This window comes from Lolium perenne, chromosome 3 (genome assembly GCF_019359855.2).
Source record: "Lolium perenne isolate Kyuss_39 chromosome 3, Kyuss_2.0, whole genome shotgun sequence".
Classification (NCBI taxonomy): domain Eukaryota; kingdom Viridiplantae; phylum Streptophyta; class Magnoliopsida; order Poales; family Poaceae; genus Lolium; species Lolium perenne.
In genome coordinates this window covers 67,471,663-67,498,306 of record NC_067246.2, presented here as the reverse complement: position 1 = coordinate 67,498,306, position 26,644 = coordinate 67,471,663, and the positions used below count along the sequence as shown (strand labels likewise).

General features: G+C 44.2%; 2 protein-coding genes and 1 non-coding gene across 5 annotated transcripts; all 3 read right to left on the bottom strand.

The window, feature by feature from the left end:
- Positions 1-9,452: 9,452 nt before the first annotated feature.
- Positions 9,453-9,523, bottom strand: TRNAG-GCC (transfer RNA glycine (anticodon GCC)). Its single transcript has one exon. It is a non-coding gene; the product is annotated as a tRNA-Gly (tRNA).
- Positions 9,524-10,070: 547 nt separating this feature from the next.
- On the bottom strand, positions 10,071-13,098 carry LOC127341618 (putative F-box/FBD/LRR-repeat protein At4g03220). The gene is made up of 3 exons (XM_051367484.2): positions 11,998-13,098; positions 11,336-11,515; positions 10,071-10,646 (listed from the first exon to the last, which is right to left on the bottom strand). Exons 1-3 carry the CDS (start codon positions 12,982-12,984, stop codon positions 10,371-10,373), a joined length of 1,443 nt encoding a protein of 480 aa, XP_051223444.1. The 5' UTR covers positions 12,985-13,098; the 3' UTR covers positions 10,071-10,370.
- Positions 13,099-17,291: 4,193 nt separating this feature from the next.
- LOC127341617 (putative F-box/FBD/LRR-repeat protein At4g03220) lies at positions 17,292-20,608 on the bottom strand. 3 transcript variants are annotated; one of them, XM_051367482.2, is made up of 4 exons: positions 19,465-20,608; positions 18,871-19,044; positions 18,084-18,254; positions 17,292-17,649 (listed from the first exon to the last, which is right to left on the bottom strand). In XM_051367482.2, exons 1-4 carry the CDS (start codon positions 20,449-20,451, stop codon positions 17,647-17,649), a joined length of 1,335 nt encoding a protein of 444 aa, XP_051223442.1. In that variant the 5' UTR covers positions 20,452-20,608; the 3' UTR covers positions 17,292-17,646. The 3 variants fall into 3 exon arrangements, with proteins under 3 accessions (XP_051223442.1, XP_051223441.1, XP_051223443.1); XM_051367481.2 differs by lacking the exon at positions 17,292-17,649 and having other exon boundaries at positions 17,656-18,254; XM_051367483.2 differs by lacking the exon at positions 17,292-17,649 and having other exon boundaries at positions 17,656-18,254; positions 19,609-20,608.
- Positions 20,609-26,644: the final 6,036 nt, after the last annotated feature.

Sequence of the window (26,644 nt, the reverse complement as noted above, 5' to 3'; positions counted from 1 at the left end):
CATAGATCGTAGAGCCATCATCACTAATGGATGGGGATTTAAAAGGCTATCCCAACCTACGACAGTGCCTCCAACACCCCGCCGGCTCTACCAATCCGTTGGCGTGCAGAAGGGAAAAGATACGGCTGGCTTCCCCAGAGCCATTATAGATCTCATGGTCAACGCGGTTTGTACGGCGCTAGAATCACTGGACGGCATTGGTAATTTAATCCTAGGGTGATATAACCCATGCAATGGAACCTCCACCATATCAACACATACCATGGTTCCATTGCCAACCACATAGTCATATTCATAGTTGGAAAGTAACATTTTATTTGCGATGCAGGAATGATAAGTATATAGCTTTGCATTAAAGTAGTAGAAAATAATCAAGTTGACATGAGCAAGGGTGAACTTGCCTGTGGACTGCGAGATAGTGCAGCTTCAATGCGCTTGATGGAACCTGGACCTCGGGTTCTGTAAGAAGCATCATTGTCCGGTAAGGACAATGTTATAAAATCCAAATAATGCAATCATGGATGTATTATTTTATGTTGAATCCCTTTACCCCGCTGAGTTATATCAATTTAGGGTTGAGTTTAAGATTTATGTCTTTGACGGTAACTTGCAATTGATTTAAAAGTATAAACCATTTTAAATCACATAAAGTACAATAATTCAAAGTAAAACTATTTTACTTGGTGATTCCCTTAATCATTCCAAAAATAATTTGAAATCATAGAGTTACCTCTATAGTTTTTGGAATAAAAGGAATATAGTATTTTTCTTGGAAAAATACCCTTTGCAATAGAAATGACTTGGAATAGTAGAATTTCATTTTGAAATGTTTGAAAATAAGTATTTGAACTTATTTGAGATTTTTCCTTGAATTTTAAATACAAGGAAATAATAGTTTAAACTTCCAAGTTATTATTTAAATTCTTAAAATTCATAATTTTGAATTTGTTTCATAAATTCCATTTCATATTTTATTCTTGTTAAGATTTATTTTTCATTCATTAATCCAATTTTTAATGGATTTTTAGAATTGTATTTTATTTATTAAAAATTGGTAAAGTTCTGGCCTTTTCTTAATTGTTAAAAGACAGAAATGCCCCCTGGCCCCTATTGGGCCAGCCCATTTAACTAAAGCCCAGGCACAGCCCATTAAGGCTTGTCCCTTATGGGTCGGTGGCGCCGAACGGCCCACCTCACTCACTCACTCGGCCCTCTCTCACTCGTTCACCTCTAACCCTAATCTCCTGCGACGCCCGTGGCGATGGCGTCGCCGCCATGGCCGCCGCCGCGCTCCGGCCAGCTCCGAGCTCCCCCGCCATAGCCACCTACCGAATCAGAACCGCCGCGTGCAGATCTACCGATCTGTCCGCGTGGTTTTCCCCTTCTCTTCCTCTCCTGGCGAATCGCCTCCGTTCTGGATCTTGGGAAGAATCGCCTCTGGCGATCGACAAACTCCGGCGAGCTCTCGCCCTCGCCGACGATGTGTGCGCCCCTGAGGTTGTCCTGGCGCGGGTGCTGTTCGCAGTACTCGTGTCGTCGCCTCAGGTGCTCTGCTACGGTGGTGTTCGTGTCGCCGGCGTAACGTCGGCGCCTACCCTGGACTTGCAGCTGCTATGCCCTAGCTTCTGCTTCCAGGCGCGAGTAAGTTCTTCACCTCCTCCTTCTCCATGTCTGTGCGCCTCCCTTGCTACTATTCTTCTTCCTCCTCATGCTCTGTTGCTCTCTGGTGATCCTGTGATCACACAGAGCTATGCCATAGTTGCTTAATCTTCCTGTGCTTCTATCTACTGCAAGCTCATGGCCAAATTACCAGTTACTGGTACTGACCAGTGTTGCCTTGCTTGCGATTCATGCTTTACTTGCTTATCTGCTTCTCCTAGCATGCTCTGTACTTGCCATGCTCTGCTGTGCTTGCTCAAAAGCTTTCTATACCATGCTGTACTAGATTATGGCTTGCTTGTGCTTACTGGCATGTCATACTTGCTTGTCTAGGTGTTCTGTGATGCATCAGTGACACTTGTGTGAGCCAGTAGTGCTTGTGATATGCTTCTGTGCTTCCTATGCAATCTAATGATCCATTGGATCATCCATTGCTTGTTGGCTAGCTTCCCAGTGTAGCTTGACTTGATTCAATTGATCCACTTGATCAATTAAATGTCAGTGATAGCTTACTGATTAATTCTGTGGCTAAGTGATTCACCTTCCTTGTTGATGCTGATGCTCAAGCATCACTATGCTGCTGCTCACTTGTGCTATTGTTCATTCAAGCTACTGGACTTGCTCCAGTGGCTTTGATGCAGTGATTAAACTGTGTTGCCTTGTATTATGTTGCTGTCAGTACTAAGCATGGATCTGTGATAAATTCATGCTTGTATTAATTAAGTTATGATGAACTGCTTATGCAGTAATGATTTAAATGACTTGCTTGCAAATGATTTGGCTATTCATGATTGTTTAGCAAGCAAATGACTCTGAATCCATTCCTGGATAATGATGTGCTATATTTGGCTTTCTTTTAAATGGTCCTAAGTGTGATGTGACTTCAGTAGCCTTGCTACTGATTGGTTGCTCACCTATTTAGTTGGATCTTGTGGCTTCTCAACCTTTGCTTGCATATTTGGGGATCATACTAGATATGAATGCCAATATGCTTGCCTGATAAAAATCTAGGGTTTACTGATGGTTCATAGCTTAGGATTTACTGTGTAGTCTTTATTAGCTGCTAATCCTTGCAATTCATCTACTGGTGCTATCTGTGCATGTGATCTGGCTAGTGTGTGCATCTGTGCATGTGTGCTAGCTTCTGTGTACAAGATCTGTATCTAGATGCTTTCCATTTTTAGTGGCTTTTAGACTAGCAGTAATCCTTGGTGAAAACCAAGTGATGATCTACCCATTTGAGCATCTGCTCAATCCCATGAGTACATCATGCATATATGATGGATCAGATCCATTGGATTTGTCCAGGAACTTGGTATACCTTGTTCCAGCTCCTAGATTGAAATATTTGGTTGTTGCAGACTTGGGGTTTTTGGTGCACAGCCCTTCACCTCCAGTTTCTGGTTGAGCTTCTCAGGTCACCATGATTCCTGGGGCTAAGTGGTTGTGTGTTGGTTTCTGTTCTTGAGTATGAACTAGATGAACTGGTGCTGGTTCTAGCTTCACCCTTACCTGGTGATTTGCATATCTGGTCGACTGTCATGGTTCTAGGGTTTGTGTGCTATTTATATGGTCTCTACTTCTTCCCTGGCCATGACACACAAGCCTAGTTACTTTATGACTCACCCCTTGCATTGCCTTGTTGTTGCTTGGCTAGCAACAGCCTTCATATGCTGAAACTTGAGCCCCTGTGACTTGCTCAGTTCTGGTCTGCCTATGCCTATCTTGTGCTGTCCAAGAATTTGGACAAGCACAAGTGTGCAATGACAGTGTGCACTGTCCAAACTGAATTTTCCTGTGATTTTTGCTAACTGTCCAAACTGAACTTGGTAACACTTATATTCTGGTATAGTACTTGTTCTTTGTCTTGCAGGTTTGCATTATGGCCAGAAGATCATCCTCAAGCCACTTAGTTTAGGTTTTAGTTTAGAATAAACTTGTAATTTTCCTTTTCTTTTATTTCTGATCATTATGTCTCAATTCTTGTATCAAGAATATTGTAAAGACTTTGTAATTTGTGTTGTATATCAATAAAGCTCAAGTTTTGGTTTATGAGCTTTTGTATGATGTAATGTTTATATTCTTGATTAAATATTGTATTTGATATTCACTTTGAAATTCAAAGTGATTTGAATTTATATCTTGTGTTTGAATTATGAATTCATTGTTTATATTGTGTGATGTTTATAGTTAAATGTTTAACACTTATCAAATGCAATCATTCCCCAAAGTAACAAGATACAAAAGAGATCATGTCGAAATTTCCCTAACTCACATTGCCTAACCCTAAGTGCAAAATGAGAGAGAATCTCGATCCCTCTTAGGTTTAGTTGCAATAAGGCACGAAAATTTCCCCCGTTTTGCGATGAAATGCACATCCCATTTCTAAATCTACCCTTCGTTGTTCCTATGTTCTGGGTTATTACAAGCACCGACGAGACGTCTCGCCTGCCCCTCCGTCGCCATTAAGGCAAAGATGCCGCCGTGTGTCACTGCGCGCGAATAACTTCCGTCGCGAGGTAGGCGACGGTTAGGTTAAAATTAACTGTGCCGCTGACGGGTCGGCCCCGCCACTCCCCGCCTCGCTTTTCGTTGTGTCCGGCGTGCCCGGTGCGTCCCCTGTGGGACGGGGACGGGCTCGGAGCGCCGGACACCGTATGGGGGCGCCGGACAAAAATGGGCTTTGGGGGACGCGGCTGGAACGGTTTTTTTGTCCCGCGCGCCCCAAATCCCTTTGGGGGACGCTTTGGGGGATGCTCTCAGGATCGCCTCCTAAAGCCAGGTGACAGACAAACACTTCTTCAATTATCCAACTGTCGTGGTTGCCTGCGGAAGATCCAACAGTTGAGAGTGTATCTTTTTGAACCTTGTTAATTCCCGCGCTAATCGAGTTTAAGCTCTGTAATAATTGAACTTGTCACTAAACGTGGTCCTGCTATGAGTTATAAAGGGCAGGAGAGGGAGGATGGGTGACACGCTATGAATAAACCCTAAACATTTTGTATCCTCGTCTATCGTTTTCCTCATGGCTGATCCGCTGGAGCGCTCACCTCCCCCTTTCTCCTTCCCAAACCTCGGTCGATAATTTGGATCCTAACAAGGTGGTATCAGAGCGGTCGGTTCTCGGACCCCAGGCTAGCAACGGCGAAGCCCTCCCTCCCTCCCTCATCGACCACCCTCCCACCCACTTTCTCTCCGTACCATGGCGGGCAGGCCCAGGACCTCGTCCCGATCTCGCAACTCGTCAAGGGATCGAAGCAACGAGGATGCACCAGTCATCGGATCGGCGTCGACAACGGATGCCGAGCTCGCCGCGCTCCGAGCACAGCCGCCATGCGACGTAGATGCATGCATTGCTGGTGAGCCGCTGGATGCTGCTGCCGCTCCTTATGCTGCACCGTCCGATGACGCCGCCACGTTGGTCTCGCTGCTAAGACAATTCAGGCTCCATTAGGAAGACCCACTGCTGCCGCTGCCAACCCGAAAGTTGTGCGACGGCGTCTCTTCACCGTGCACTCTTCGGTCCGCCGCAGCAAGCGCCTTGCAGCCAAGAGCAAGGGCATCCCGAGTTGGTTGTTTGCTAGGTCCTTAGGTAGGGGTGGATCAGATAGGGGAATAGGATAGCTCTCTCTCCCCGGCCTGCGATGCCTTCTATTTTGTGAAACCATCTTCTTTCAGCTTAATACAATGACTGCAGATCTCCTACGAGTTCTCAAAAAAGAATGCACATAGTAACATAGAGGTGTGGATCAGTGCACAAGGTACAAAGAGATATCAGAATGCACATAGTCTTTACTATTAAATGGGAGTTGGTCGTTTGACACTCAACGCACTTTGGTGGTCGTCATTAAAACAATCCGGACCATCTAATCTATTCTCCCTATCTCAGCTTCGTCCGATCAAGTCACACCCCAAATGTCTCCACGCACAAATTAAGTATGGTATACAAATCAGTAACAATATCTCTGGCTATTGTCAACGCAGAATAATTATGGTAACATCAAAATTATGGTAATTATGGTAACATCAATTATGCTCCAGACTTGGTTCTCCTCAATCACGTACAAATTAACTAGGCAATCACGTACAAATTAACTAGGCAATCACGTAGGCTATTGTCAACGCTGAATTTTTATGGCAACATCAAAATATGGTAACACGAATTATGCTCTAGACTTGGTTCTATACACTCCAGGAAGACACCTTCCTTCATTGCACTATCCTCATTCTTCTACCTCCCATCTGATCAATCACCGAAGCAAAAAACATGAACTGTTTACCGCCGGCGAGTTTGTGATGCATGCATGTTTCTTAGAAACCTTGGTGCATGAAGATCCTTCGTTTTTTTTTTTACTTCTGATTAACTTTAGGCTTCGATGTACTGATTATTAGGATTATTATTGGTTAATCACACTGTAAAAGCTAAACTGAAAAGGTAAAGTTTCTTCCTAATTCATGACGATATGGCTAACATGTTCACTTTTAAATTCGATTTTCCTTAATGAAGAGTTTTGTTTACAGATCGTAGAAGCTGCATTATGGCTGATCCTTTTGATTTGCTCAATGGCTCGCTGACGGGTAAATAGTTGGTACTTCAAAATATACATTTTTTCATAGATTTTCGTAAAATAAATTAATTTTCATAATGGTTTTAGGTGTGTTGGGCGTCGTCATTTATGTCGGCCCATTTGAAAGAGATTTTGTAGCCCCTGGCGGGGTGAGGGAGTTTCCTGTTGTAGATTCCGCGTACAACATCATATTTGGCCATATTTTTGGAGAAACGGCTTATTCTTACGGCAACACTATGCTGTTAGCCGAACAAAACAGGGCCATTCTTGTGGCCCGTGACTTAAAAGTAGATCAAAAAAAAGTAAGATTTATTTATTTTTGTATGTACCAAATCTATAAGAAAGCCAAATCAGTTCAATTTTTTAATTATTATTTTTCAGGGTCACTTGAAACCACGGCTTCAACGACCCTCCAAATTAGGACATGCCCAACATCCTCTCATTTTCAACTTCTTGAAGGTAAAGGCTCATCAATCTTTTTCTGACTGATTATTCTATTATTATATATCATTAAAGTTCATTTGATTATGACTTAGGTGTCCGAGCCCATGTTCGGATTGACCATGTCGATGCGGGAGCAAGTAAAAAATTGAGTACTATTAAGGAGAGACGTCTAAAAATTTAGAACTATTAAGGAGAGACGTCTATTAAGGAGAGACGTCTAAAAAATTTAGTACCATGTCGACATGTACGAGGGCCACATCGATTCCCACAGAAGAAGCTTCGTCTAAAAAAAAGAAAATTTGAAGCTGGATCTAGCCGCACGCACACCGAAGGAGAGAGCAAGATGGGTTAGCTGGATTAAATTTTGCGAGCCCAGAATACAAATAAATAAAATTGTAGTGGTCATGTGGCGGCGGTGTTTATCGATGAAGTTTTAATTCAAACTGGAATATGTGAAACAATGTTTAATTTTCTATGGTTGTAATTTTATTATAAGTTTGTATTATTTCGGTAAGTCATTTATCTGTTTGATTATCTGTAAAAAATGAACCTTTTTTGAACGGGCATTCTGCCAATAAAAACTACAATGTTCTGTGCTGACATAAAAAAGTTCTGCTCGATTATACATTTATACATTGCCAGGAATAAGATCGTCCCAATAATCCAAACAAAATTTAGGAACATGTGATGATAGAATGACGCCCAAAAAACAAATTCATCCACAGACACATACATACATTCGCCCCTATAAACCCCCACACGTACATGTCTCTCTACAAACACGTTTGAAAGACTGACAGGTGGTTTATATCGGTTTTTGAATTTTGCCATACACACGGTGTACCCAAACTTGCCAAAAAAATTGTTACCCAAATCATTTGTTATTTTATTTTATTTATCCATGTCAGCACTCTATTTATTGGCATGTATTTTGGCACTAAGAAGAGTATATTTCTTGCTTGTGTATTGGTATAATATTAACAATAATTTGAATATTTGCAAAAGATGTACGCTTTCAGACTACTGAGAATATGTGGCGGTTAAAGATCAATATTATGTCCTAATAATAATAAATATCTGACTCAGAGAGAAGGGCACTAAAGATTTTACCTGAAGATACTGAAAATGTATAAAACTATAAATGCTGCAACCTACAGTCCTTCAGCCAGAGTATAATGATTTGGAGTGCCAAGAATGCTATAGATTTTGTAAATTTCATCTGCTTCACTGAGGGACAAAGAACAAAGTTAAAAAATGGCCCTGCTTAACCAATTATTTGAAAGAACATACCACCAAAGAATTAAGAAACTTAAATTATGTGGTGCTTAATTGCTTATTAGCCCATGCTAATGACTTACTGAACAATATGGTAATGAAATCTGTCAGGTAGAGGTCTACAAAAGTCGGCACAGGCATCGACGACTGCGCCTTTTGTGTCGCCATAGCTGCGGCTGATAGATACAATTTTAGAATTTTACAAACAACATTGGCATTGATGAATGATTTTAAAAAGGTTAAAACCTCAACAGCAAGTGCATCGAACCCGCAAGTTTCATCAACGGAGGAATTCATTGAGGAAATATAAATGGCAGATCTGCTTTATTCAGGTGATTGATCTGAATGTTGTGCACATATGCATAGTTGCAGACATCGGTGTCTCAACAATCTTTACTACTGTTGAATTTTATTTTCAAGTTTAACAAAGATGGAACTAACAAAATATACAGGAAGTACTCAGGATCGGTCAATAAAAATAAAATGATCCTACACCAAAATAAACAGTAAATATTATGTGCCCCAACACCTACCAAATATTGATCATATGTACCAATATAAAAAAGATTACCTATTATTCCCCTCAATGATCAACCTTCACCGGCGGCGTCGGTACCACGAATCCTCATCGGAAAGCATGGACGAGAGGTGAGCCGCCAAACCCCTCTACCATCAACGTCGCGCCCGCGAATTCGTCTGCCAGCGCCGTGCACCTAGGCCTTACTCTCTCGGCCTAACCGACCCACTTGCATTAGCACAACCTGGTTGGGATGTCGATTTTTTTTTGGCCACGCTCGTCGCCAACTGATATTCCGCAAAGTTCAAGCATGTGAGTATCTCTAAAATAAAATCCATATGTTTTAATTTCTTCGGTAATTAAGATAATAACGAGTCATTTATCTATAAGAAAGCGTCTGGTTATTTCAATTTTTATATTATGTTCTGATGGAATGGTAAAAAGTTGGTTCATCCAATATGCATGGTGGGTACTTTACGCTGCACTTTCTATTTTTTCAATAAAACTATACATGCTAATGACAAATATTGTTGTGCAGAATGTTATCGATCTGACGAAGAATTTTTTGGTACGCTTGCTCAAGTACCATCAAAATGAAGTACTCGAAAATATTCCATACATTGTATGACATACTCTAAGGAGTAAGGAGTATCGAGGAGGACATTTTTTAAATATAAAATAGTTAATTAGTGGAGTACTTATTGCATATTCAAACGATGTCAAATATATGGTTGTTAAATATATTTCAGACTGGTTGGAATCTTATAATTTTTTCTAAATATCTTGTGATTTTAATACACGTGATTTTTTACAACTGTTGTATTCACACAATGTGAGAAAAAAAAAGCCGTAGCAACGCACGGGCATTCAACTAGTAGCTAGTAACATAAAGGTGTATGGTGCGAAACGAATTTTCGAAATCTCAAAGAATAACGGAAACACGCTTAAAAGAAGAAGAAAAAGCATATATTCACCATGAGAAACAAAATTGCACCAGCGGGGAATCGAACCCAGGTCTGTACCGTGGCAGGGTACTATTCTACCACTAGACCACTGGTGCTTCGAATGTTAAAAATTTAGAGAAACAAATGATATAGTAGCACTGTGTTCTGCAGGTTTGTGGCCAACGCGTCGACCTGACAACTACACTGCAGTGTTTAGTGATGTTGCCACTGCGTGCATCAATAGTCTGACCTGGGTGTCAAGGCGAGGAAAAACCTCTAATCCCTCAACGAGTACTCGCTGGAGCGTATCAGCATGTCAGTTAGGGAAAAAAAAACACGAAACAGACCAACGGTGAAGCAAGGCGTCATTGACAGTAGCAAAACAAACACACACGCGCGGCTAGATAAGAAAAGGCCAGCAGCGAAACAACCCACCTCTCAGTGATTAACATTTGGACAATCTGGTGGCACATTGTTTCAGAATCAAAACCGCAATCTGTACAAACAATGTCGAAGCGGCAACAGGAACCCAGTGTGCTACGGACCATGCAACGTCTACGGCACTAGCTGTGGACACTACCAATCTAGTATCACCAAATTGGCAGGAACAGCCAAACAGTCCCAAAAGAAGAACCTGAGAATTCGAGTCAAAATTTTCTCAGCTGGAGGAGGCGTCATCAGCCAACACTCGGTAGTCCATAGATCCCAAGAACAATGCTTACTTACGATCTGCCCTACATGAAACCTCGGTTACATGTCAGTTGCACTTGCCACCAATTACTGTGATGAAACCAAAATGACAATTCAGAGGCGTCATCAGCCAACACTCAGTAATCATACATAATAAATAGAGTTCAGTCCCACAGATACGAGAACGTCGAGAAACAAGTTACAAGAGTTCATCCCACAGAGGTAAAGCTGCTGCACTGAAGCCAGTGTGAGCGACAAAGTGGTGCCCAAGTATCATGCAACGGATATACTAATTTTCATGTCAGCGTAGCTTAGTAATAACTGGCTGAGCTCTTTGGCCTTGCTTTCAGTTCCTGACTCATGGAAAATTATTTGCATCCTTTTTAGTACTGGTGTCCAATAGAATATCCGTTGCACGAACGCGAATTCATGCTCAGTGCCCCTCATATCATGGATTTCTATTTCTTCAAGGCAATTCAGCGCAAGCTCCTCCGTTCTCCAGTTTTGTGGCTGATCACAGATGCAACCTGATGGGCACATAGTTTGTTCCTGCAGCAAGGCATTTCTGTTAGTGACTTAATGGTTTTATGACATGAATTTAAGAGAGGGATGAAACTGAAAATTATTAAATTTGGCGAATACTTCGAGATATAACATCAAAAAAAATTACAATAGAATATCACCTAGAAATTAATTTGAACTTGCGCTGAATTGCCTTAAAAAAATAAAATACAAGTACAATGGACATCACTACTAGAAGTATATAGCATGCACACAAATCCTTAGGTATTGAATTACATATAACCCGTAGTCAGGAAGATCTTCGTGGAGAAGACAAATGAGACATCCCATTTCTTTGCTGGAAATAGGAACCTGTCTGCTAGTTTGTCACTTCCATAATACTGACAATTTTTTAAAATAAAACATATTACCAAGTCAGCAACCCTTGTCATGTTCCCCGCAAAAAAAAAAGGAACCTTTATCATGTACTCAAGTATGCTGCTTTCATAAATGAAAAACCAAGTGTTCTCATTTGGATATACATAAGCCATATATTTAAGACAAACATGATCATGGAGCAAAAATGTCAATATCAGACAAGTAAAGCAGCTCAAACCTATTTGTCCCTACAAATGTATTCTTTTTTACAAGTCTTGAGAAATGCATATTCGCATATTCCGTGCGATGACTTCTCTGATAACTCAAGTATTAGATAATCAAATTATCAATAGTATTACCTCGAGTTCACTTTCTGACAGAAAATCAAGATCCAGCTTTTTTACACCAGGACACCTCCTTAGAACATCAAATGCGTTGGCTCCAAAGGAATGCCCATTTGCTACTACACACAACTCCAAAGATGTAATATCAGGAAGCCTTGGCATGTGTTCCATCAAGTATGGCCCAGTACATATGGCCTGTAGATTTATAGGAAGTCGCAAAAAATAGAATTATATATAACAGATTAAGAGCTGGAAAATATAAAAACAGCTCATTTTCTACAGTGACTCACAAACAGGAAATAAGTGCACATTTGTGTGTGTGTGTGTGTGTGTGTGTGTGTGTGTGTGTGTGTGTGTATGTGTGTGTGGCGGAGGGTTTTGGACTGGGGGTATTCCAGGTTGTACTAATTATCAAATTCTCCCCACTCTCAAGGGTTCAAGTTATCTTGGATAACTAATAATATATGATGGTACTACATGAGTTCAATGTCAAATACTGGAAAGAATTGGATTGGGTGCACTAAGCCATGCTGCAGGGACAAGAGAAAACCAACATATGATATAACATTGCATATTTCTTACTTAAAAAAAACACATGCATAATCATTTAGTTGAAACTGTATGTCTTCCTCATCATCTATTGACACATTGTAATGATGTCTTGAGAAAGGACTAACCGGTGGATAGTAAATCAGGAGATCAAGAGTGTGGATGCGCTGAAAGCGCCACAAAAGCGTCATGCAATACTGATTGTGTTCAAAAACCTCCTCTGCCTCTACAATAAAAAGTTCGATGCCTAGCTTTTCGAGATGCATCATCTTGTCAAGCTGGGTAGAACTTGGTTCAATAATATTCCTCCACCCGAGTGATGTCAGCTGAGGGGTTGAGATGTTGGCAACTGATAGATCTGGATTCAGAGGATCTGCAAAGCACCTGCTCACTTTTAACTTTTTGAGAGCCGGTGCCATGACAGTGAGCTGCTGTAAGTGATGCAGATACGACAGCTTCATGTGTAGCAGAGAGTCCGACTGGATGTTGAAGCTGTCCAGACCCCGGGCATCACTGACGAGGAGGAAGCGTAAGGATGGGCACCGCTGGGAGGAGAGAAGATCACCGAGCCCGCTTGACTGACCATGTAGCTGGATGTCAACCAACTTCAGATCACCGAGCTGGGCGAAAACTCCGGATGGCGGTAGGGCGAGGCCAAGAAACCCAAGCTCGAGCATTATGGTGGTAGCCTTCTTGAAGCAAGGCAGATCAATGTCGCCATTGTCCCCGGCCTCGGCCTCGGTCTCACTCTCCAGCCGCACTACCTTGAGTTGTATGGCGCCAGAGAGGCTGCGCGCGGCGATGGGGAGCCAAGCTGAGAGTGACTCTGGAGATGCATCCTTTGTGTGCGCCAAGATGAGGCTTAGGTCCGGCGCCTCATGTGCTGCGAGCACGGCGCCTAAGAGGTGGTGCTCGATGGAGCCGAATCTGAGCTCCGGGAGGAGGGGCCAGAGGCGGCGCCAGCGGCTGGCGAGGATGCTGGTCCGAGCGGCTGCGGCGGCGTCCTTGACAAGAACAAGGATGTGGATGAGCAGGTCGTCTGGTAGAGCACTAAGGCGGTCCTCGCCGCCGCCATCGGCAACCGAAAGCTTCAGCAGCTCGACGCTGAGATCCATGGAAGGATGGAGGATTCAGTGCGATTCACATTGGCTTCACGGCTGGAGTTCAGTGATGAGGTCGGCACTCGCCAGTGGGGTGTGAGAAGTGAGCTCGCAGTGGGATTTGGGGGCTAGGGTTCTTAGGATTTTGGAGTCGGGGATTGTTTCGTTTTTTCTGAAATGCTAGCCTCTACTGGGCCTGGGCCTGGGCCTGGCCCGAGCCTACAGGGAAACTGCACTAGGATTGAGAAATGCACTGAAACTATCATCAAACTATTATGGACCATTCAGGGTCTTACAGAAAACATGGAAACTTGCCTACAAGGTACAGCTCCCTGAAGGTATACTCATACATGATGTATTCCTTATCAATCAGTTGAATAAGCATCTGGGTCCTGCAGAGTTGTATGTACCTAACCCCAGACTTCCTCTCCTCATACCTAATGGTAAGATCAAGGTAGCTCCTCTTGTTGTTCTTCAAGACCTACAAATCCCTAGAAATGTAGGTTCATATGACATCCCAGCCGCTCAGTGTCTGTTGCTCTAGGAAAATGTTTCTCCCGGGGAGGCAACATGGGAGGATGCTAAGTTCATACAAGCAACATTCCCAAAATTTCAGCCTCGAAATCTAAAGTTGGGCGGGGAGTATTGTCAGGATCCTGAACCTCATCTGTAGTCGACACTTAATTCATCAGATACATTTGCGGCATCTTTGTGGGGACAACCTTCTTGTCCTCAAGATTAGGATAATTTAGATGGTAAACTAAGAGATATTTTCGAGCAGAAGGGACCTATAAGAGAAGAAAATGTTTTTTTTTTTCTTTAGATGATTCTGGTAGCCATTTTTCATATTCTTATTATACTAAAAAAAACTGAGCAATGGAGAAGTTCATGATCGAGAATGGCTAGTATATAGAAGCATGTTGACAAGGTGTTTTGCTTTTGTTATAAGCTTTTCAAGTTAACAAATAACAAGAGTGCATTAGAAATAGATGGATTGGGAGATTGGAGACACCTTAGTGAGAGAATAAAAGATCACGAAAAAAGAGTTGAGCATATTAGTAATATGAGCAATTGGAATGAGTTGAGAGTTAGACTAGGAAATATCCAAACCATTGATAAAGAACTGCAAAAGATATTCACAAATAAGAAAGAATGGTTGAAACAAGTTTTGCGAAGAATAATCGTTGTTGTAAAATAACTAGGAAAACAAAATTTGGCATTTCGGGTATCTAGTGAGAAGCCTTAGGATGACAATAATGGCAATTTCTTAGCAATTATTGAGATGATTGCGGAGTTTGACTTGGTAATGCAAGATCATCTTAGATGCATTGAAGATCAATGGTGGCCACGAGCGTGATATAGCGAGCAGCGGCTGAGTTTCTACTTGCCGGAATCGAGAAACGGTGGGCCAAGGCGGCCGAGGAGCTTGAAGGCGCGCCAAAGGCTTCCGCCAGATAGAGGGCACTTTCAGGTTGACCGCGGAATCTTGGTATCTACAGGTCGGAGCGCCGAGTTTTCCAACCCCCTTAAAAACTTTCAAAGGTCGTGCCGATAAATAGTGTCTGGGTTGGTCACGTTTTTCGCTCAGAACTTTAAAATAAAGTTATTTTAAGGTTTCACGATTTTAGGGGTCCGCTAGAGTTGCTCTTACGAAAATACAACACGATATGGAGGTTGAAGACGAAGGCTTTCTCAAGGATTTCTTTGTAATTTTTCTTTTTGTTGATGTGTTTTGTACTGTTCGATGTTTCTCTTAATGTCAAGATCCTTTTTTGCAAACAAAAAAAGAATAGGGCACGCCAATCAATGTACTTAACCCAAAAATCAAACACAAAGGTATATCAGGACATAAAATAATAATAATAATAATAATAAATGAAAAAGATAAATTAATAGAAGAATCTATTTATATGAGATGATACTGCGTAAGGCTTCCGACTGACAGTGCGGCAGTTTCTAATGCTGTTACCACTGCGTGCATCAACATTCCAATCTGGGGTTGTGGAGGGGAGAAAATACCTCTAATATATCCCTCTCCATGTACTGCGATTGCTGGAGCCAGCCAGGTAGCACCGAGAAACCAGTATCAGCGATCACGACCAGCAAATGCAACATGTCAAGCGAAGGAAAAAAAAACAGCACGAAACGGGCCAAGGGTTAAGCAAGGCTGTTGATCAAACACAGCTTCCTCCATTTACTTCAGTTATTAGAGCATCTCCCGTTGGGCTCCCTAGGTCAAAATCCGGCGCTATCGGATAGATGTAAAGTTTGGCCTCGAGAGGCTCACTTTCCCAGCGGCGAGACCAGGATGGATGAAAAATTTGGACAAATGCCGACGGACTCAGAGAAAACAAGACGAAATTCGTTCAAACATAGACAAAATTTAGAGATATTTAACATATATAGGCGAGTTCATACATATGTAGACCGAATTCGTAATATTTGAATTCGGCCACAAGGAAACAAAAACTAAAATTTAAAACGGTGATTTACATGCCGAAATGGTGGTAGAAGGCCGTGTAGTCGCCGTCGTCGTCGTCGTCGTCGCTGGAGTTGCCGGCGTCCTCGGGCGGCGGCACCTCGTACCAACGGCTTGAACCCTGGCCAAGGTCGCCGCGTGGCGGCGTCGGCCGATAGAGCTCGTCGTCGCTGCTCTCCTCGTGCTTGATGAGCGGCACGGGCGCGACGATCAGTGCGGCGGTCTGTGTGGCGTGGATGGTGCGACGCCGCGCGGCCGCCAGGTCCAGCAGGTGCCTCTGCTGCGCCGCCTCCTGTCGCTCCCAGTTTCGCCTGGACCAGTCGAGCGCGGCGTCCATGGGGAGGGCGTTGTCGGCGGGGACGAGATCGCCTCGGCCACCGCGGCATCCTCGGCCCGCTTGGCCTTCTCCTTGGCGAGCTGGGATGCGGCGGCGGCTGCTGCGGCGTCCTTCTTCGAGGTCTTCCTCTTGCGTTCGCGTGAGGGAGACGACGAGCAGTGCCTCCTGGTCGCGGATGATGAGGGCGCCGCTGCTCCACCCTCTGGTCGGCGGTGGAGAAGAAGGCTCCTTCTTGACGACGCACGGCGTCGCTGGTGGAGGAGCCGACCCGTCGGACCTCGACGCCGACCTCGACCCAGACGATGAGGAGGACAGCGCCATCTGTCGCGGCGTCCACGAGCTACCGTGCCGGCGCGACAGGGTAGGCGCCGCTGGTGGCGGCATCCCCAGAACGGGGGAGTTGCCACCCTCGATGTGAGCGAGCACGTTCTCGAGGGTGCGGCCATGTCCGCTCCACCAGCGGCGGCCGGCAGCATTGTTTCGCGCGGGAGGAGGGGGAGGGCCATCGTATGCGGCGAGTTCTCGCTCGTACCTTTGCCGGAAGAACTCCGTCCAGGCGTCGTAGTTGTCCGGGAAGAAGCGTTCCTCCGCGCGCTGCTCGTCACTGAGGGTGATGAGCACCGCGTCGATCTCCGCCTGCAGGGCAGCCGATTGGTGGCGGCGGTATCGGGACGCCGCCCGCGCTCAAGCGCCAGCCTCCAGGAGCGCGGAAGTCCGGCGGCGCGGGGTAGCCTGCTGCGTGCAATAGCCTCCCCTCCCATTGGTGGAGAGAGCGACGGCAGAAGCTGTTGCTCGCCGCGCCATCGCCGAAGCGCCATTGTTCGCTCGCTCGATGAGATTGGGGAGAGAGGTGGTGAGAATAGGGAGATGGAATGGTGAATGCGGCCAAACGCGGTAGTTCCACGATAAATAGAGGGTGATGCGCGTGAAACTGAGGCGGCGGCATTAACTCGCCGCGTGGAAGCTACGCGTCCGGCGAAGACTGGCCGGCGACAGGCATTTACAATGCGCGGAAGACGATGCGATGAGGACGACGATCGGCCTTTCTCGCCGACAAGTTGGAGCCACCAGCCGCGCGGGAAGTTTTCTCGGCGTTTCCCGCGCTTTCGTTTCGTCCGGACTCCTCGAGCACTCCCGGGGGGCGGGGATGACCTAGGCTCCCCGGATGGATGAAATCTCAATTCCGAACGAAAACGAGGATCCGGGAGCGTGACTAGGCCATTTTCGTCCATCCGAATGAGAAAAATAAGTCTTGAGAGCCTCCCGGGGAGACCGAGATGCTCTTTGTAGTCCGAACTAATTCGTTTCGACAATTAATCGTCGTAGGAGAGCCACGGTGCACACCTCAATCGTAGGATGGCACGGTAAATGGGCAAAAGGCACGTCCAAATCTCTGAATAAACAGCAAGGAAGAGCACAAAAGGCAGTAAGGTTTTACACTGCGCCAAGAACCTTTCTCTGTCATCATCGACATTAATTATGCAGAACACCAAACACATACACAAACTGCAAGATAAGAAAATGACAGGCATCAAAACAGCAGGCAGTGACAAACCTTCAGACAATCTGGTTCTGGTCCTTTGGCTTCATAATTCACAACAAAATCCACATCAACAATGTGGATGCGACAGCAGAATCCACAATCTGCCACATATCATGCTACCTCTACAGCCTGGCCAGCTGTAGACACTATACTGTCACCAAACTCGCAGGAACAACGAAAATTTCCAAGCTAGAGAACCTGACAATACGAGTCACTTTTTCTCAGTTAGAGGCGTCATCAGTCCATAGATTCCAACAACAATTCTTGCAATCTGCCCTGCAGAAACCTGACTTGCATGACCATTGCACTTGCCACCAATTACTGTGAGAAAACCAAAATGACAATTCAGCTTGGCAGCTGCCAAAAAATAATTCTACTACTTCTTACCAGTGCAGCACAATGATCATTATTTTGAGCAACATCACATGAACTTCCAGATTGCCAAATTTCAGCAACACACACACCCTTTCTACAACATTATTAGCAATATATTCCAGGGCAAACTTTGTAGCACTACTTCATATGTAATAACTAGAGTTCAGTTCCGCATACACCGGGAAACGAGTTAGAAAAGTTCATTTTCACAGAAGTAAAGCTACTGGAACTGCCAGTGTGCGCGATAAAGGGTTGCCCAAGTATTATGGAACACACATGCTAATATCCATAGATATATCTGGCCTAGAGAAGCTTAGTAATAACTGGCGGAGCTCCTTGGCCTTGCTTTCAGTGATTAATTCATGGAAAATTATTGTCACCTCTTTTAGTACTGTTGCCCAACGGAATAACCGTTGCACAAAAGAAACTTCATGTTCAGTTCCCCTCATGCCTTGGATTTCCATTTCTTCAAGGCAATTCAGCGCAAGCTCCTCCATTCTCCAGTTTGGCGGCTCGTCACAGATGCAACCTGATGGGCATGGAGTTTGTTCCTGAAGCAAAGATTAATTTATATGGTATTAGACATAAATTAAGAGAGGGATTAAACTGAAAGTTAGTACACTTCGTGAATACTTCAAGATATAAAATCAACAAAATTTACAAAAGAATAACTAGAAATTAGTTTGAATTTGAAGCCAACATACTGCGGAATTATGTGTACAGGTGGAAATCACTACTATAAGTCTGTAACATGCACACAGATCCGCAGGTATTGAATGTTTGAATTATACATAATCATAGTCAAAGGAGATCTCCACGGGGAAGAGAAATGCGATCTTCCATTTCTTTGCTGCAAACAGATAATGAAAATCGATCCTTTCTGATCGCTTGGAAAAAAAACAGGAACCCATCCACTAGTTTGTCATTTCCATCAAATTTGACGAGTTTTAAACCTATTACCAAGTCATCAGCCGTTGTCATCTACTTCAGCATGCTGCTTTCATACATGATCATATAGTAAAAAGTCAAAATAAGACCAATAAAGCAGCTCAAAACTGTGTGTGACTAAAGATGCATTTTTTCAAATATCTAGAAATGCATATTAGCAAATTCCTTCAGATGAGTTCTGATAACTCAATTAGATAGTCAAATTATCAATAGCATTACCTCCAATTCTGCAAGAAAGTCAATAAACAAATCTTTTACACCAGTACAGCTCCTCAGAACATTAAACAAGATGGCTCCAACGGAATGTCCATATGCTACTACACCCATGTGCAATGTTGTAATATCTGGAAGCCTTGGCATGTGATCCATTAAGTATGGCCCAGTACATATGCCCTGTAGATTTGTAGAAAATCACAAACAATATAATTATATACAACAGTTGGGAAAATATAAAAATGTCTCATTTTCTACTGTGACCAAACATAAAACAAATGCACATTTCGTGTGTAATGGAGGGTTTTAGGTTGTGGATATTCAAGATAGTACAAATGATCCAATTCTCCCCACCCACTCTCAAGAGTTCAAGTCACCTTGAGTAACTCATAGTATAATATCCTAGTGTGAGTAGAATGTTAACTACTAGAAATAATGGGATTTGGTGCATTAAGCCCTGTTGCAGGGACATGACCAAACCAAAACAAGTAAGAGCATTCTGAATATACCATGGCATATTCTTGCATATTCCTTAAGTTGAAACTCTGTTTTCCTCGTTACCTATAGACACATTACAATGATGGATAAGAAAGAACTAACCGGAAGATAGGAAATCAGGAGATCAAGATTGCGGATGCGCTTAAAGCGCCGCAAAAGCATCATGCAATTGTGATTGTAATCAAACGCTTCTTCCTCTCCCCCTAGAAATAGCAGTTCTATGCCCAGCATTTTGAGATTCATCACCTCATCAAGCTGGATCGAACTTGGATCACGAAAATTCTTCCACACGAGCGACATCAGTTGAGGGGCTGAGATGTTGACAACTGATTGATCTGGATTCAAAGGATCAGTAAAGCACCTGATCACCTTTATCCTTTTGAGAGCCGGTGCCACGACAGTGAGCTGCTGCAAGTGATGCAGATACAACAACTTCAGGTGTAGAAGAGAGTTCGAGTGGATGTTTAAGCTGTCCAGACCCCGGCAATCACTGACAAGGAGGGACATTAATGATGGGCACCGCTGGGAGGATAGAAGATCACCGAGCCTGCTTGACTGGCCATGTAGCTGGATGTCAACCAGCTGTAGATCACCGAGCCGGGAGAATACTCCAGATGGCGGTAGGGCGAGGCCAAGAAACCCAAGCTTGAGCTTGATTATGATAGCCTTCTCGAAGCAAGGCAGATCAATGGCAGCCCATCTTTCCCCGATCTCGGTCTCGCTCTCCCGCCGCACCACCTCGAGTTGTATGGCGCCAGAGAGGCTGCGCGCGGCGATGGGGAGCCAAGCTGAGAGTGACTCTGGAGATGCGTCCTTTGTGTGCGCCAAGATGAGGCTTAGGTCCGGCGCCTCATGTGCTGCGAGCACGGCGCCTATGAGGTGGTGCTCGATGGAGCCGAATCTGAGCTCCGGGAGGAGGGGCCAGAGGCGGCGCCAGCGGCTGGCGAGGACGCTGGTCCGCGCGGCTGCGGCGGCGTCCTTGACAAGAACAAGGATGTGGATGAGCACGTCATCTGGTAGAGCACTAAGGCGGTCCTCGCCGCCGCCATCGGCAACCGAAAGCTTCAGCAGCTCGACGCTGAGATCCATGGAAGGATGGAGGATTCAGTGCGATTCACATTGGCTTCACAGCTGGAGTTCAGTGGTGAGGTCGGCACTCGCCAGTGGGGGATGAGAAGTGAGCTCGCAGTGCGATTTGGGGGCTAGGGTTCTTGGGATTTTGTTCGTTCGGGGTAGGGGATTGTTTCCTTTTTTTCTGAAATGCTAGCCTCTACTGGGCCTGGGCCTGGGCCTGGCCCGAGCCTAAAGGGAAACTGCACTCGGATTGGGGAGTGCACTGAAAAACTTGGAAACTTGCCTACAAGTACATCTGGGCATGGGCAGCCCGGCCCGGCCCAACCAGGCCTGAAAATCCCGGGCCGGGCCGGGTCGGGCTTGCACTACGGGCCGGGCTCGAGCCTGAAATCTGAGCCCGAACGCGGGGCTGGGCCGGGCTCGGGCCTTCATTTTTGCGCATTTTAGCCTGGTCGAGCCGGGCTTCTCGGGCCGGGCCGGGCTTTTTGGTCGTTCGGGCCAGGTTCGGGCTTAAATTATAGGCCCGATGGTCGGGCCGGGCCGGGCTCGGGCCTGACTTTTTACCCGTGGGCTTTTTTAAGCCCGGCCCGAAGCCCGGCCCAGGTGTACCTACAAGCTACAGCTCCCTGATGGTATACTCTTTTTTTTTGAAAGGTCATCGGGTGGAACCACCCGACAAAAGCTCCTATTAGTTAACTGGAGTATAAGTAGACCCTAAGAAATACAATGAATTACATAGGGGTCCAGAAAATAAGCAAAGAGGACCCTAGAGGAAACTCGAAAACGCAAACAAGCCCTCCGTCCTCCTCCTCCTCCAGATCGAGTTGTTGTCTGCGACTGCGTCTCCGGGGAACAAGCCACTTGGAGACGAAGCACAGGAGAAACACCGAAGGCCTAAGCAGAGCAGCGGTGGAGCGACAGCCATACTGTCATTTGGTCCGACGCGAAGATGGGAAAACGCCATTGAAACATCGGAGAGGAGCTCCTCTTCGAAGCCATCACTGCCGGCAATCGAATCCCGCAATCAAACCACCACCATGGGGCTTGAGAAAGCGAGAGAGAGAGTCAGCAGCGATGATGAGGACTGCGTCAGCAGCTAGAGGAAGAAGCACGAACTGCATAGCATCTCCCGCCCCCTCGCCTCCACGGTCGGTCAGGTCGGAAGAAAACCAAGCAATCCGCCTCCATGCCCACCTCCCCCGCCACCATGGCCGGCCAAGGAGGCAAGGAGGCAACCTTCTTCTTCAGCTGTTGACTCCTAGGCACCTTATCGAAGAGACGAGCTCCAGTTCAAGATCCACCATGGATCTGGAGGGAGGCCGCCGGCGACGGGCCACCTAGTGCCGCGCCGGAGCACCAAAGAGGCACTCAACCCCTCTCACCTCCAGATCGTGTGGTGACCCGGCATACCACTGCATGGTGTAGTATGCAAGTCTGATATAACACCAATGAAACACCGTTCCACTAGTATTATATCGCTCAGAGTGGTACAACAGAAACATATGCGGGTCCAAGGTATGTCTATAGAATTACAACATTGACTCTGTTACATAAGATCATCACAGCCTCCTACTTTACAATGAGGTAAATCTGCAAATAAACTCCAGAAGAACGACTCGTAGTCTAATCCTATCACGAACTCTATTTGTAGAGTATTTGACTAGCTATAGAGGCTATGAATAGATTCTAGCTAAGTAGGAGCTAGGTATAGGAAGCTAGTTCCCTTCTATGGCTAAACTAGGTTTTCTCCTTGTTGGATGTGTAACTGACTCCTCTGACAGGGTCCTGTCTCTTGAAGTAGTTGTTGACTCCTCGGTCTTCGAGTTGCACTGTAGATCCTCCTTCGATGCCTCCATATCTAAGCAGGGGATTTAAGAGTGGGATGAGTACGAGCGTACTCAACAAGTTCATTATAGGAAAGAGGTGTTTAATGCACTAGCTACGATATTAGACCAGAAAGTCTAATACCAATGCAAGTTTTCATAACCATTTCTTCAAAAGGTTGCTTTTATTCAAAAGAACTATGTCCGTCAGCCTTCACCGGTTTACTAGAACTTCATGGAGCTCCTTTCCGGCCGCGTTCGCAGTTCCATATCCCGGAACAGGGAGTGACAGGTCCCGGTTCTTTACACTCTGCAGAGGTGTGTTGCTTTACCCATAAGAGATCTTAACCTTGGTGCCAACCGAGCTTAAGTTCTCGTCCACACTTCCTTTGGTGTGAGGCCCGGTATAAGGTCTAGCCAATCATGTTCCTCCGCTACCTCGAACACCCACCCTTTGTTGCATGCCCCGACCCTGGGTCCTCGCCGGTCCCATTATTCCCACTCACGGGTGGACCTCGACCACGACGACAGTTTGGGATCGAACCAAACTCCTTCGCCGGTAGCTGCAACCCATCATAGACCGCAATACCGTGGGGACTTAAGGCTTCCCCAGCCAACCGCTTGCACTTCGAGCGACAAGTGTCTACGGACTATGCCGTGGGGACTTAAGGCCTCCCCAGCCAACCGCTTGCCCTGACAGATACAAGTGTCTACGGTAAAGCGCATCCGTTGATGAACGAGAGGTGGAAACACTTTTGACTACTCCGTCCCACTCCGGATCTTATGGTTAACACGGGTATTACGGCACAAGAATCACTGGCGACATTTGTTGTTTAATCCTAGATGGATATAACCCTTGCAATGGAACCTCCACCATATCAACACAATCCATGGTTCCATTGCCCACCACATAGTCATATTCATAGTTATGAAAGTAGTGGTTTTGATTTTTATGCAATAGTGATAACCATAATACTTTGCAAGTAATTTGATAGAAATACTCAAATGACATGAGCAAGTGATGAACTTGCCTTTCTTGACTGCAAGATTATGCAGGCAAGGTCTTCGATACGCAGTAACTCCAAATTCTGAAATAGCATCATCGTCCGGTAAGGACGATGTTTAAAAGATTGGCAAGGATGCAATAATGCATAAGAATGAGATGCAATTGCTCTAAGCGTGACCTAACCCCGATGATTTAGGATCAGTGAGTTGTAATGATTGGTTTAGGGTGTGTTGCACTTTTAGAGTGATTTACATTCAAGGTTCTTATTCAGATGTGATTTATTTGGTATTATAAACAGGTAGATAATAAAGCATAATAATCAATTGAGCACACAAAGAATGCTAATTGGCATAATGTTAACAAGTAAAGGACGGTGGTCAGTTTTAGTACTATATGGCATGGTTAATGATTAATTATCATATACTTTAAAAGAATAACTTTTGAAGAACATGTTCTTAAATAAAGAACAAGTATGATAATTAGGTTGATGGGGTTCTATGGTTGACTATGGTTTCATTTAGTTTCTGGAGTAAGTATTAGATGGATCCTAACAAGGTTGGGATTCGTCAATACCAGGTGGAGTTATGCCTAGGCATCCTAAGCAATTAATTACACGTGGGTGCTATCAAGATTGGTTTATTTTGCTAGTGATAGCTGGCTAGGGTTTATAGGTCCTTATAAGCAGGGTTGATGATGATCCCTTATTTTCTTCAAAAGAATAACTTTTGAAGAACATACTTCTTAGGTAATAAGAAGTATATCAATTTGGGTTGAGGTGGTTTAGGTTTTACTATTGGTTCTATTAAGCAAAGAATAATTGGCTCCTAAATAGGATGGTTGATAAATATCCAATACTAGTAGGGTTTAGTGGAATATGGTTAGGTAATGCTCGAGGTTTGGCATAGTTGCTCCTGAGGTTCATTACATTGGTGTGATGCTAAGTAAGAAGGAATATGGATGATGGCTTTGGTAATAGGATCTAGGGTTTACACTTGGTTGACCCTACTGGATTGTTTAGGTCTGATGATGATGAACACATGGGATACTAATTAGTAGTGTTAGGGTTCCCATATTTTATGTGGATTGTTTAAGCATTGAGTTGCTTAAGATGAATCTATGATTACTAATGAAGTAACATGATCCCATGTTACTTGGAGGTTTAGGTTTGAGAACAATTTAGGGTTCATATGAAGTAATGGAGCTAGGGTTTTAAATGGCATTAGGGTTTTAGTATCCCACATAAAATTATGGGTTTGTGTTCTTAATTCAATATGGAACTTAGGGTTTCCTAATTATTAATTAGTTCTTGGATTAATAACTTCATTTGAAAAGTTGAAGTTATTAATAACTTTGAAATAAGAATAATATTGAATTTGGCATTTTATTATTTTTAAATAATTAATAATTAAGATAATTATTAATTAGGGTTTAAATCCTTCTGATAATAATTTAATAAGTTAATAGTAGAGGAAAATTAATTTTAATGTTTTCCTTATTTACTTTCTGGTTTTTATTTATTTTATACATTTTTCCTAATTATTGAATTTTAACTGAATTTAGGATTAAAATTAAAGGCTTAAATAACAAGTATTAAACAATTAAATTTTTATTAAAAATAAAAAATTTCATATTATATTTTTATTAAATAGAATTTACTTTTATAAGAATTTTGATGTCTTATTTTTATTTTTCTGAGTTAATATGATTTTTCTACAATTATTTGAAGTTGCAGTAGTTTTTGAATTTTGAATTAAAATGAAAAGAACTGCTGAATGCACCCTGCTGGTTCTACCCGTGGTCACTGACCAGTGGGCCCTGATCCACGTCAGCCGCCACTGTGGCGCCGATGTGGCATGGCTCACGGTGGTCTGCGAGGTGGTCGACGACGGCGCCGGCGTTCCCGGGCTCCCGCAGGGGCGTGCGCGTGCTTGTTCGAACGAGGGCAACGAGGTGAATCTACTGGTGGCCGCGCCGCTCGGAAATGGTCACCGGAGCACGGCGGCCGGTGAGGAGCGGCGGCAGTACTCATGGGCTAACTACACGGCGGTGATACGGCGAGCAATCGAGAGGGCTAGGAGGTGTTTGAGCATCAGTGGCTCACCCTGGTTGCGATGGACGCGACGACGAGGTCGATGGAGGTCCGGATCGCCGGAATTAATGGCTCCGGCCGTCGGAGGGAACGAGCTCGATGGAGAAGCTACGGATCGCCAGGGCTCGATTCCTTCTGCACGATGGCCATGTCGAGGTCGGCGATCACAGTGGTGGTAACGGCTTGGCCAGGGAAGGTCTCTACCGGCGGCGATTGAAGATGGCCGGGTCGGCCAGGGTTTCGAATTGGGGCGGAAATTGAGCAGAGAGGGAAAGAATTCGGGCCAGTGCTCATCTCTCGGCTTTTATAGTGTGCAGGTCGAGCCTCGTCACGTCTTCGGACGCGGAGGAGCTGCCACGGCGAGGAGAAGCAAGCCACGGCGTCGTGGTGTCCACCTTGCGCCAGGAAGGGATGAGGACGACGCCTCCCCAGTTTTTTTCTTAAACGAAGGGGTAAGTGGGTTGGCGTTGGACTGCGGCTTGGGCTGTGTTGTTGGGCTGCCGAGGTGGGCTGGACCTTGGGCTCCTGTTGGGCTGCCACGGCCAGGTGAGCCAAGGTAAGGGTTTTCTCCTCTTTTCCTTTTTCTGTTTTCATTTTCTGTTTTATATTTCCTATTTGAATTTCATATTTGAATTCTGTTTATTTTTGCAGATCTTTCATTTGTGAGTTTTATTAAGATCTGGTGCAATGATTATTTCACCACTATTTTGTTTGAAACAATTATTTTGTATTGGATTATATTGCATATTGTTGGCTTATTCAAAATAGCAATTAAACATGAATTATGCTCTCACTTTGATTTCCCTTTTATTATGAATTCCCTTTAATTTAAAAATGTAAGAGTTGATACTTTCTTCTCAAGGTATTTCTGAAGTTGTTGTTATATCTTAGTTCCTATTTGACTAATTAATCACTTGCATGTTATTTTATGTGAGCAATTTCTATTAAGGTTTTGTAGGTTTGTTGATAACCCATATTAAAATTAACATTAGTGTTATGGTCTATTAACACTTTGAAATACCTAGAGTAGATATTACTCTCCTCAAGGTTGGGTCTTAATTAAATAGATAAGTGGTTGATAATTACACTTATGGTTTTAATTATAAGATGTATCACAATGGTTTTTCTCAGGTTTAATAATTGAAGCATAAGATTTTATTAATATGCCACACTAGGGTTCTAGTGATATTTACCTAATGGCCATTGATTTAATTCTCAATTATGGTCTAGGTTTATATGGTAATCACCATAGTGATACCATAACTAGGGTTGAGATATAATTTTAGTTTG